Source organism: Martes martes, assembly GCF_963455335.1.
Source record: "Martes martes genome assembly, chromosome: 5".
NCBI classification, from domain to species: domain Eukaryota; kingdom Metazoa; phylum Chordata; class Mammalia; order Carnivora; family Mustelidae; genus Martes; species Martes martes.
The window spans coordinates 100704774-100718304 of NC_137892.1; the positions used below are offsets into that span (position 1 = coordinate 100704774).

Genomic DNA, 13531 nt, shown 5'->3' on the forward strand with positions numbered 1-13531 from the left:
TTCTGTCCCTTTAGGCTCAACTCTGTGCCTGGCACCCACTGTGAAGGGAAGGAATGGATCAGATGGCCTTTGATATCTCCTTTGCCTTTGAGAAGAGAAATGAAGTCCATCACCCAGAAGTGAAATTACAGATATAAAATAAGTTTAAAGGGGACTCTAGTTCTAGAATTTTTAAGGGCATTTTTATGGCAGATTTAGGTCATATATTTAGAATGGCTTCCTTTGATGAGAACTTAATCTGGGTTATAAGTGAATGAACTTGGGGACATTGTGTGCCTGAGAGATGTCCTTTCACTGGGGTAGTCTAACTCCTCCTGACAGCCCTGGTCCCCTTTCCTCCCTCTGTGCATCCCTTCTCTGTCTCCCTCCTGGTCCATCGAGCCCAGGGAGGGAGGGTTTGGTCCTGTGAGTTGAAGTTACGCAAAACCCGAAAATAGCTCTCAGTGCATGCAGACATAATGATTCCATGCGGCAAGAAGGTCACTGTGTCTGCTTTTCCTGCCAACACACTCCTAGCTCTTCATCTATGGCTGCCTTGTGAGGCCAGAGAGCTGTGCCAGGAAGTTACCCTGGGTGACTGGGAGGCATTATGAGAATTTATAATCATGTCAGTGGGGTTTTAGAAGAGCAGGCCAGGGGAAGGGGATTTAGATGCAGTTTTAGAAGTTGGGGTTTGAACATCCTTCCGTTCTGTGGCCTGAGAGCTACCATAACTCAGTTACTTTAAAAAAAAAAAAAAATCTGGCCTCTGCTACAAATCAACTCCACTCTGTGAACCCTGCCAAAAATTAGAAAGATATCCACTCCAAAAGTTTACCGTGGTTATCCGAGTGGTGAGGTTATGAGTGAGTTGTGTTGTTTTCCTTGTATTTTTCTATACTTTCTCTAACATACAGTTTCTGGCTTTGGCCATGAAAAAGAAAGAAAGGCAACAAATTCTATTTAAAAAACAAAACCCTATAGGGGCACCTGGGTAGCTCAGTGGGGCAAAGCCTCTGCCTTCAGCTCAGGTCATGGTCCCGGGTCCTGGGATGGAGCCCCTCATCAGGCTCTCTGCTCAGCAGGGAGCCTGTCTCCCCCTCTCTCTCTGCCTGCCTCTCTGCCTACTTGTGATCTCTGTCTGTCAAATAAATAAATAAAATCTTTTAAATAAATAAATAAATAAATAAATAAATAACAAAACTAAACAAGCTAATCATGCAATTGTACCTTTGTATGTTACTGTCCGGCAGTTGAGAAGCCTGTGTCCCCACATCATGCCTCAGGTCAGGGCTGGTGTCCAGAATCCACTCCCCACCACCAGCTTCCAAAGGTGTCCCAGCAGAGAGCAGACCACAACACAGAGAGGATTTGTGTCAGCCAAGGACAGGAATGGGAACATGCTAGAGTGAGGCCAGCCAGACACCACAGCAGCAAGGAGGGGATTCCCTTCCTGTCCAACTGTCTCTGAGGTTCAGGCCTCCCTGACATCTGTGTGTTGGGAGGGAGGGCTTCAGTTCATCTGCAAACACTACGTTCTTCTCCTAAGAATATCCATCTGATGCACATTGTTCTGAAAGTCGGGAAGATCCTGTTTTCCAGACCCGGAGGGATCAAGTACTATTTAATAACTGGGAGAAACAGCCAGCAGAAAACAATCTTTTAAAGAATTCCTGAAGTCCTCCTGGAGCTGTGGGATGGATTTGCCTCAGTTTGGGGCCTTTGCCATACAGTCTGCTTACTGATGTGAACTCAGTCCAGCAACCAGTCCTGCATCTGTCTACGGAGTCTGGGCCCTGTTGGGCTCCAGTGCTTGAGGCGAGCAGTCTGGGCAGAAACAGCCATATTTCTAAAAGTGAGATGCAACTCTTACAAGTTTCTATAACAAACTCTATTTTTCATGCATCACGTGCAGACTTCTTACTGGATACAGTGCTGTTGCTCATACCAGTGGGTATGACTGCTTTGAATCTGAGGTTCAGTTCAAGCCCAAACCACCCCGACTAGGGACAGAATTCCTTGCAGGCTATTTGACAGGCTGTGTGTCAGGGAATGGATTGTTTTTAACAGGCAGTGGAGCTCTCGTCCATCCTCATTTCTTGCATTCTTCTGTGTGATGATGAGGCAGTATTCCACTAACAAAGACTCAATTCTAATATTTGGTGGTGATATCCATTAAGAAAAAGTGTAACAAGCTCAAACAACTAATCACTTCCCATGAATAACTATTTAAGACAAGGCTAAAATAGGTTAAGTTTTTAAAGGAAGTTAATTGTCACGATATATTAAGTAGATAATTGTATCATGGGATACAGACACAGCTACAGTCAGAAAGGTGGACATTAATTGATTCTTTCTGGCCAATACTGTCCTAGAAGCTGCCAGTCTTTTTTTTTCCCCCCTTCTCTCTGTTTTTAATCTCAGCGTCTCAGAATGAAGCTGAATGGAGAATAAATTGCTTACCAGAAAAGAGAGTTGCAACCGGTTTTAATAATGATTCTAGTAACTTTGAGAGAGTGTCAACAAAGACTTATTGCTTCTCTGGCAACAGAGCAGGGGAACTGCTTATCTCCTCTTCAGATCGGGCTCCAGAACCATCACGCCCTACCCTCTCCAAGAGCCGGGCTCCTAAATGTTTATGGACACCAACACGCTCGCTCTCCGGCTCATAAGCACGTCCACGCTGTCTCGGGGGCTCTGTGCGCGTGCGCGCGCGTGCCTGACATGGTAACCAGATGAGGCGCCGCGTCTAGGCTCCCCCTGTTATTTATATTAAATAATGACATGATGATGTGGGTGGCCTGTAATTCCCCCGTTTTCTGTTAACCACACTGCCCAAGTAAACTGTTTCCTGATCTCTCCTAGATGGAAATCCTCTATGAACGTGGAAGCCATTAGCAGAGTAATTGCTGTCTGTTACCATGACAACCAGCCGCTGCAGTCACCTGCCCGAAGTGTTGCCAGACTGCACCAGCTCGGCTGCGCCTGTGGTGAAGACCGTGGAGGACTGTGGCAGCCTAGTGAATGGGCAGCCACAGTATGTCATGCAAGTTTCGGCCAAGGACGGGCAGCTGCTGTCAACAGTGGTGCGGACTCTTGCCACCCAGAGGTAGTACCGCTATTAAAATAATTGAATCTGTAATTGATCCAGATGACTCTCTGTCAGATGGAGACAGGCCAGAGGGAACGTAATTAGCGCTCAGGTCTTTGTGTCAGGTGAGAGGAGGTGCTACCCAAGTTCTCTTCTCGCCGTTTCTATAGTGATGGGGCATAAAGCTCAAATTCCCCTTGTTGAGTTTTCCTCTTCAAGTTGCACGTACAGAGAGAGCCAGGCAGGCAAAGACCCCACAAAACACAGGGTGCTTTCACTGTGTTTGGTATGTGGACACTGCCGTGGGAATTATGCTCTTGTTGCCAGGCGCTAACAAAGGTGGCCCTTTGTGAGGCTTGGAGGAAGGAGGCACCTGATTTCAGGTGACAGAGCCGAAGTGATTGGACTTGTGGGCACGACTGCTGAAGGGACACTCCTGGTGCTTGTGCCAGTCAGCGCTGGCTGATGGAGCACCGCCTGGGGCTTCTTCCTGGGTGAGCCTCTTCTCCCCATTTGGGAGCCTCTTCTGTGGCCCTCTCCTTTGTGCCCCATGGTCCCCCCAACTTCTGAGCCTTCCCAACACACCCTGCCCTACAAGGTCCTTTTGTTCAAATTACCACAACTTGTCTCCTCTGAATGAGGAACCAAAGGGAGGCCAAAGACTCCGAACAGCGAAGAGATGGCTCATCCAGGCCGGCATTTTGTCCCTGGAGGTCTCTCCTCTTGTGCTGTTGCTCTCCAACGGCAGACTGAGAGCCCTGGGCTGCCCGGCCAATACACGCTCCTTGGCTTCTCCAACTTTGTGTCAGGATAAGTAGGGACAGGTCTGATCAATAAACGCATGGTGGGTATCAACACTGGACCTGACCTCCGATACTAGCACCACTTCTGACCCAGAAGCTTTAGGCCAGTCACTCACACACTGACTGCTTACCTCGGTCTGAGCAAGTCAGCCACACCCTACAGCAGAGACCCGGGCCCACACGCACCTCTGACAGGACTGCTGGCAGCACCAGAGCATTTCCTGTCCCAGCCTGGACATGGTGGCCACCAGACATGGTGTGCATCTTAGAAATGCTGCCCATGAATCTTCAGCCAATTGGCACAGCTTTTGCTAAGGGATAAAGTAGAAAGAAGTCAATATATATTTTCCCACCTCTCGAACAGCTTCTAACAATTGGTTAGGACTCAGAATATGACAAGGCGATGAGCATCATTGCTCATCTCTGAACTGAGACAGGTCACTGTATGTGCACCCGTCACCCTGGCAGCCTTGAGACACCTTGTTTAGTCAGGAAGAACAGGCTACAGAGCTAAGACGACTTAGACCTGTGAGGCGGGGTATGTTTGTGCACATGTGTATTAGGGGTTTTCACATGTTCTCATCACAAAGTCGTATAAACCAGATTATTTCCAACTTTCACACGCATTTGACTCAGTGGGAATGAAGGAGCCAAGAAGAGCCAGAGAAAGGTCAACTCCTTCAACCCCCCTGAGTGGGTCCCACTTCCGGGCAAGTAGGAAGGAAGTCTTTTCCTCCTTTAATCCCCTTTCAGCCTTCACTCATTCCCAGGATCATCCCAGAAAGGTCCCTGGGAAACAGCAGTGCTTCCATGGCTGTTTCCATTTGGCTCATAGATGGTGTCAAAGAGAGCGATGGGTCTAGGTCAGGTGGGGGCAGGTAGAGAGGCTGGTCCTCAGGCGGGCACATACAGGGATAACATAGTTTAAAACCAAATGCCCAGTAAAGGACAGTATGAGAAGCGATACAAGATAATGTCTATCAGAAAGGAATGGTCCTCTCCCAAGAAACAGTATGCACAGGAGCTGAGTCCATCTTAGTTTGAGCCTTTCCTTGGCCACTAACTTCCCTGATGAGCACTACATCATTTGATTTTTCCCTGACCTGTTTTCCTGTAAGTGAAAATAGTCACCATTAACAACAACACGTTTGCTGCATGCTGGTTCTTATTCTAAGCTTCGGATTTGGGCCATCTTTTCTCATCCTCACATCACCTACGGGGAAGGCAGGCACCATTCTTTGCACCTGTGTTAGAGAGGAAAAAACTAAAGTACAGAGAGATGACTTACTTGCACCGAGTCAGCCAACTGGTAGGCAGCAGAGCTGGAGTCCAGAGCCTGCCTCATGAACCACCATGCCGTGTGCCTTCCCAGAAAGCACAGGGCTGGTTTATCTTTTTCCAGATTAATGGCAGAGCTCTCGACCAAGGCCGTCTCCATAGGACATACTCATTACTTGCATTCAGCTTAGTGCCCATAGCATCCCAGAGAGCATCCTTGGAAAGCTCCAGGACCACCTGCCCTCAGCTCGGTGCTCTGGGTCAGATGACACTTCCGTATTAGGGCTTGAGAGTTCGCTGCCAGTTAACCTGCCTCCCCTCACTCTCCCACCCTAATGAGAGAAGAAATGAAAAGAACCTCTGAGTACCTGAAAGTGTCCTGGTTTGGTTCAAAAGATACAATTTGCCTAGAAACTGCAGCTGATGTCATTTCAAAACAATTTCTGTTTTTAATGTGAGGGACAGTTCTGGTTTTCTGATTGGTAGTTTGCCTGAACAACATCTGTGTCCAAGACAAAAGTAACAGGCTACTCACATTCACCCACTCTCAGCCCTGGGCCACCCCCTCCTTCTTTATATCCGCAACAGGAGATGCCCAAGGACCCTGGCCCTGGCCCCCACTGCCATGTACACAGAGTGTACCTCTAGGGTCTGAATGCAGGGTTCTGTTTGAGTGGCTGCTGCTGGGGAAGGTCTGAAGGACCCAGAGCCAGAGGACCGTCCTCGCGGTGACGGCGTCCAGCCTGGTGACCAGCAGATGCCCCTCCTTCTCTTGCAGCCCCTTCAATGACCGGCCGATGTGCAGGATCTGCCATGAGGGCAGCAGCCAAGAGGACTTGCTCTCCCCCTGTGAATGCACGGGGACCTTGGGGACAATCCATCGGAGCTGTCTGGAGCACTGGCTGTCATCCTCAAACACCAGCTACTGTGAACTCTGCCACTTCCGGTTTGCAGTCGAGCGCAAACCCAGGCCGTTAGTGGAGGTCAGTAATTGGGGCACGTCCTGAAAACTTCACTCTAATGAGCAAATGATGTCTGCTTTTATGCCCGGATCGCAAACCGGGTACAGCTCAGTGAAGCACAGCAGTAGCAGCGTGTGAAAGTGTGTGTGTGTGTGTGTGTGTGTGTGTGTATGCATGCATGTGTGTGAGAGAGACACAGAAGCAGCTCACACGCTCACTCCAGAGCCAGCAGTAGAAAGGTGATCTCTGTGAGAGACAGGAGAGAGCAAGTCAGTGTGAGGAGAGTGGGGAAGTTGACAGAGCTGCTCTCCCTTTTCCCATCCCTGTGAAGTGGAACAAACAGATCCATCACTCTCTTTATATACCATCTGCCCAGTTTGAAGCAACAGGTAAGTGGGCATTTGGGTTGCATAGCCCGAGAGGTCTCTGTGGAAAAATAGAGGTGCAGAGGATAATGGATGCCAACTCAGCCTTCTGGGCTTTGAGTAAGTTCCATGACCTTAGGTAAGTAATTTTACTTCTCGAAATTACTGTGAAGCTTAAATGAGGTAAGATTTCTAAAGCACTTAGAATACCAAGTACATATCCAAGTGTTTGAATTTTTTTTAAAAATCCTGTAGGAAATTATACACAAGCTTCTTTTAGCTAATAGCCTAGCATTGGAATCACTTTTCTTTAAAAGGCAGGCATTTCAACCCAGCCATTAAAATGGTAGGACACTCTTTCATATTTTAGGAGCCGCACATTTCTACTTTAGACCAAGGATCTAGTCCTATATTAGCTAGAAGCAGCAGAAAATATCATTAGACTATTTTGTCCTCTCTCCTACCCTCAATTTCTACCAGTCAATTAAAAATTTGATATTAGCAACAATAAATATTCTAACGTATTATGAACCAGAGCTAATTGAAAGAGACCAAGACCAAGATTATGGGCCTCTAATCCAGACCCACTGATAACCTCCCCCTTCTTTCAGCAGCTGACCTGGCAGAACTTTGGCATTAAACTAAAGCTAGAAATCAAGATGCCCTTCTTGGAGACTATTTAAAACAGGACGTTAGCATCTCGGCCTTATAGCTCTGGAGAGCTCTCATATATCTGGTCTCCTGTTTGACCTTGAAAATTTAATCAGGACCTATAAACTAGGGCCTGTTTTAGCTATGACTTACTTGCCAAATGGCATGAAATTTATTTGACTTGCCTCAGTACACCTCCGCTTTAAGACTCTGGATCGAGTGACCTCTTAATTTAGCAGTCTTGCTGCTTGACATCCACTATCAGAAATTCCTATTTACAGAGTGCCCATCAGGGATCTGGCCCCATGCCACATTCTCTGGGATTTACATTTCAGAACTTCTCTGCAGAGGCAGGAGTGGGGGGTAGGTATAATTAAACGATAAACAAGGAGGGTGAGGATGTCTCAAGCCCAAAGGCAAAAGTTAAAAAGAAGCCTATTTCACCTTTCCAGAAATTTCTGGAACCTCCCCAAGTTGATATTGCACCTTCTCCAGGGAAGCTATCTTCCCAGAATAAAAACAAAATGAAATTTAAAAAACAAAACAAAACAACCGTAACGCTGCTTTAAAAGGGCTACAGTCCAGTGGTCTTTACTGGTATCTCCCCAGTAAAGAAGACTCTTACTTTCGCTTGGTAAAAATCCCAGTGTGTGGGGGATATATCGGTTTTGTCCAGCTGACTCGCCTGTGTGGAATCACCCAGTGAACCCCTTCTATCTTGGAGAGGAAAACATGCACCCAGACACAGAGGTTCTTCAAAGCTGCTTATGTGAGGCCACAGACTCTGGGATCTTAGGCTGCTGTCATTACACAAGGAATCGGGGCAAATGACCTTGAGAATGTGTGAGGTGCTCTGTAAGATTTAGGGCCTTGCCTACAAAAACTTTACCCAAACGGTCACCGGTGGTGAAATTTTCATTGCACAAATGGAATGTGACATTTTTCAGAGTTAATGATGATTGAGCAAGTTGAAAGTGAAAGGCAAACCTTCTCAAGCCTGGGGAGGCTGGCCGTTTGATCATCCCATGGCGAAATGAACTTGCTGTTTGACCATAAGCAATAAAAAGAAGTTGTCTTTTGTTTCTCAGCTGGAGGACAAATGAGAACCAGGTGCAGGCAGATTTTTCAACAAATGACATTACTAATTGACTTCTCCACTCTTACCAAAGGGCAGGTTTATTCATACTGAGCTGTGCTTCATATTTTTATCGCAAGATAACCATTCATCTTTTTCGGAAAATCAGCAACACCCGCGTATTTGGGTTAAACATTGGGAGTATTGTTACTTTACTTCTCATTTGCACTCTTTCAGTTGCTTTAATCATTTTTGTATCTACCCATTGGATCTGCCTTCTCATTAAAGCAAGAAAATTCTATAACATTGAATTTCAAAATCAATGTGATAATAACAGCTTCTTGTTTACTAGAGGAAGCAGTTGAAAAAGTCATTTATAAATGTTATTTGTCAGCACCCAGGTGTTAATGTTGGTCAGAATCACCATCACACCTCAAACTCCCACTGTTCAGGGAACTCCCCCAGTCCCTCATTCAGCATAGCCCTCATCCCCCTGATCACCACCGCCGGTTGGAAGACACTGCACCATCCCTTCCTTTCCTGCACTCTGTGCCGCCCGCAGCTGGATGTTCATTTTTCACAGATCAGAAACCCAGCGTTTCTGTCTCCAAGTTTCTATTCATAAAGGCCAAATCAGTATTCGCACCTCCAACCTGGGCATTATCTCCTCAGTTAACCAGTGCCCAACGTGAGACACAGCTCAGTTTCTCAGAGCTGCTGTAGGGAGGGGAGGGTGAGCTAGGGGCTTCCCATGATATCCTTAGTCCCTATAAATACTTAAAAAAAAAATACATTCCACACTTAAAAATGAGGACACCCTTCGATACAATCCTTTGATATGATCATCATCTCGAGGTATAAATCTCGATAAGATGATTTTGCGTGTGCCTATCCACTAACCTACCTACCTCCATGGGCAGACTAAATCTTTTAGTGTCCTCTGGTAAATTCATTGCCAGTTTTACATCCTAATTTTTTATTTTTTTTTTATTTTTTTGCCGCTAAGTACGCCAGTATAATAACAAGAGCTAGTTTCAACCCAAGAGAGCTTCATTGTAATCATCTGGTTTACTCAAATGTGGGTGAATTTCCTCTACTCCAGCATCTGTAAATCTCTTAAGGTCTGTGTCAATCAGGCAAAGCTTGAAAGGGAAGCATTCACACTGTACATAGCAAAAAAGGAAGAGCAGATACAACACACATGCATCTCACACCTCCACGGATAGCACTTCTCTCCTCTGAAGCCGGCGTCTTTTTCACTGATGATGGAAAATTTACCCAGTGGCAATTTGTCAGATAAATTATCCCCAAGAATAATGACCTGGTAGAATGCAGTAAATAGACAGCCACTAACCATAAAAGGATTCGCTGAATGACCAGCCTGGGTGGTTTTATGGGCTCCTTCCTGCTCATTTTCAGTTTTCCTCATCTCTCTCTGCAAATTGAACTCTGATACCATTCTTTTACAACAAAGGGAAAAATACAGAAAACCAATAAAAATACCATGATGTGTTCCCCAAAATGTGTGCCTTGACTGCCGCCCACCGCTATGATTGCGTGTGTGATGGAGCAGTTTGCCACGGAAACCCATCTTATGTGCAAACAGCGTGCTTGCAACATGAGTTTCCACTGATGGGAGTATCTGGCACTGGGTTCTCCTAAGACATGTATCAGTAACACCCACCCTTGCCCGGGAGACTTATGAAGTAATAGATCAGCTCAGCACCGTCCTGATTAAAATGAAAGAGCCAGGAAATGGTGCAAATCGGGGGGGTGGAGGTGGGGGCTTCCTAGGATCTGCTCTTCCTCTGATCACAGAGACATGGTGATTTTTCACAGAGGGAGTGATTAGGTTTCCGTATTCCTAGTTCCTTTACACAGACCCAGCTGATTGATAAGAATTGTAGGAGCAATTTAAAAGCTGTTCCCTGCGACTCAGAGGTTTAGCTAAACTGAAACTGAGAATGTTTTCACACAGATCAGTTACTCAGAATAATGAGATGTAAAGCTAGAGAGAGAAGGATTAAAGTGTTTTTATCCTAAACTTTTTATTTATTTTATATATATATGTACACACACACACACACACACACACACACACACATATATATATATATATATATATATATATTTAAGTCACTAGAGGAAAATGTTTCTAAAGTGTGCCCTGGATTCAGTGTAATCTCCAGCTACACAGCAGGAAGCCGAACTGAACTGCTGTGGAGAAACCACTTTGTACCTTGGCATTTGCTTTTTAATACATTTAAGACTTCCCTCAAACCCTCTTAATAAGTATGTATCAGGCTTAGGTGGCGACATCGTTTGGCTCTTATTATAGTGGGTTTGGTTTGCTTTTGATTTTTAATATATCCATTTACGTAAAAACATGAGCTTTTGGTTTCAGAGCAGGCAAATTCCTCTCTGCAAACCCCTGTGGCATTGAGGTAATTAGGGAATGATACCACAGGGGACATAAAGGGATTCGAGGAGCTTCCCAGGCGTGCGTACCGCCTATTACACTCGTCGAAGGCAGGCCGGCAAGCTCCCCTTTTCACACCAACCCATGAGCGCGACCTAGTAAGGAAGGGAATGGGCTCATGATCCCAGCATGAGATGGGCAGTCCAGAAGCACCTACTCATTAAGTCAACGCCTGACTGGAGAACTTCCCTTCCCCCAACTACAAACTGTCTATCATACTTTGGGCCTGTGGTTATAAATCTAAGAAAGCGACCATGGCCTTATGGTTCAAGCCAGACATGGCTAGAGGAGGTCTTCGGGGAGACACACCAGTAACGCAGCTTCAAGCCACACAGCCCACAAGGAGATTCTGACCAAGCTTGGCTCCTGCTCACTCGCTGGCCCTCAGGCAGGTTTTGGAGGGAAGGGCAGGGGAGCGCAGCCCTGTGGGCACGCCAAGCAATGAGAAGCAAACACTCACTCCAGGACTCCGCAGGAAACCGCTGGCCAAGTTAGAAAAGTATGGTTGTGAGTAAGGCACACGGGACCAAATCCGAAAGTTTCTGGCCCAGCTGGCCTCTGCCAAGCTTTTAGGAATCCAAGCACTATACAAACATGGCACCGTAGTCTTGGAGAGAAAAGTTCATATTAAACGTTCGGTAGATGAAGGCACAGGCTTACCGTGATTCTGTGAACCCAGACTCCCTGGGTGAGAAAGTGAAGAAAGTCTCATGCACTGCTCTCTGCTTCTCCCTCCTACTCTGGGTCCTGTTCCGGAGGGACAAAATGGATGGCAGGGTCACCCCCTGGCATCTGTGGAGCAGGGTGGAGGGCTTTGGCTGAAACCACGAGAAGCTTCCACTTCTCACTCTCACTCCCAGTCTAACTGCCACCACCTGAGCTCAGGGCGGGGGAGCACAGTTTCCGCCCGCTCTGCCCCTAGGCTGCCTAGTCCCTCCTAACTGGAGGCAGCTCTCTGACCTGCTCCAGGTGAGGCTAAGTTCTCACAAAGCAGAGGGAGGGTTTGCGGCATTGAAAGACAAAAAGGGGAGCATGTTGAGGAACCCTGTGTGTCTTAAGTCATGGATAGCAGAACAGAGGCCCTCTCACTGAGTGAAATCTGGGCCGGTGACTTCACCAAGCAGGGCTTAACGTGCTAACTCTGGCCACTGGCCTGTAACTGTAGTATATCCTGCACGGGGCTGGCCGCCCACGGCCTGCAGTGAAAACTTGGACGAGTCACTTCTCTTTATGCGTTAGCTCCTCCCCCAGCCAAGTAAAGCCAAGCTCACAAACTGGCTTGCTCACTCATGTACACAAGTGTGCTTTTTGCCTCAACACTTTTTTAAAAATTTTTTAAAGATTTTTATCCATTTATATGAGAGAGAGCATGAGCAGGAGGAAGGGCAGGAGAAGCAGACTCCCCACTGAGCAGGGAGCCCAATACAGGACTCGATCCCAGGATCCTGGGATCATGACCTGAGACAAAGCCAGACGCTTAACCGACTGAGCCACCCAGGCACCTCAGCCCTTTTTTTCCCAAAAGAATTTGAATGCCTGTAGGTAGGATAAGCACTCCCAGTTCATCCAGGCCTTGCCTCTTGCTTCCACCCATGCAGCACTTTTCTCCTGCTTGCATTATCTGCCGCCATTTACCTTTGAGATTACAAAATTGGGTGATTTCTCCCACCTGTCAGAGTTTTCTGATACTGCAAGTATTTTTTTTCTACTAGCATCTTTCTCTCAGGGTAGTATAGACTGAACCTAAAAATCTCCCTCCTGTTCTTCCCTCATCAAAAATGAGCTGAAATGGCTGAATCCCAAATCACAAATTCAGAATCACAAAGCAGATGAACCACGAAGAGAAGGCCTACCAGCGTGGACGGGGTTCTGGCACCTGGCAGAACCTGTGTGTTGGCCAGGCACTTCCTTAACCTCCAGTCAGGTCTCTGGACAGGCTGCCAGCCCGCACCTGGGCCAGTGGCACCATCTTTGGGGCTGGCCAGGGGATAACATCCCTGCTGACCGAAGTCCCAAGATCCTGCACCCGTAGTCGTTCTGTCTTGAATTTTCTTCTTGGTTCTGGTGGCTAATTTGGCGGCTGCTTCGTTACTTAAAGCTTAGTTACAAAGAAGCTGTTTTAAGGTGTCTATTAAATTCACAGCTTGCTTCATTAAAAATCACTTCATTAAAAAAGCAAGCCAACCGAAGTGTTCCCATGTCCGTGCCAGATGGAAGGGAGCTCACTGCTTGGTGCCGGTGTTTTCAGGCCATCCACTGCTGGTACAGGCTTAATTTGGAGGGAAAATCCAGTTTCATGCATAAAAAGAATTACATGACCGGATTCCATTATTTTAAATTGTACTGATCCTTGCAGTGAACTGGGTTGAAAGACAAATGAGAATCCATGTTCTGAAGAGGACCTTTGGCAGTCCAGCAGCTGCTCCCTTCCACTGGCTCACTGAGGACACAAAAATGCAAAACGCCAGGAGTCACTTCAACCAACTTTTAAATTTTCATTCGCTATGTTAAAAAATATGAAGGAGGGGGAGCCTGGGTGGCTCAGTCAGTTAAGCGTCTGACTCTTGATTTCAGCTTAGGTCATAATCTCTGGATCGTGGGATCAAGCCCCACATCGGGCTCTGCACACAATGCAATGTCTGCTTATCTGCTCTCCCTCTGCTCCCCCCCCCCATGCTTGCTCTCTCTCAAATAAATAAAATCTTTTAAAAAAATAAAATAAAAATACAAAGGAGGATGAAGAATAATGTGTCAAACAAGTGCGTCTCCACCACCTAGAATTAACAAACCTTAGCATTTTGTGAGCAACAGACCTTTGCAGGGACAGTGAGAAAATGTCTCTAGTCTT

General features: G+C 46.6%; 1 protein-coding gene across 1 annotated transcript in view; it reads left to right on the forward strand.

The window, feature by feature from the left end:
• MARCHF3 (membrane associated ring-CH-type finger 3) overlaps positions 1 to 13531 on the forward strand; it is a 135838-nt gene that overhangs the window by 97903 nt on the left and 24404 nt on the right. Inside the window, exons 2-3 of the mRNA XM_080804267.1 lie at positions 2845 to 3088; positions 5930 to 6134. Of these exons, the coding sequence (XP_080660393.1) occupies positions 2901 to 3088; positions 5930 to 6134 (393 nt within the window). The 5' untranslated portion in view covers positions 2845 to 2900. The remainder of the gene's footprint in view (positions 1 to 2844; positions 3089 to 5929; positions 6135 to 13531) is intronic.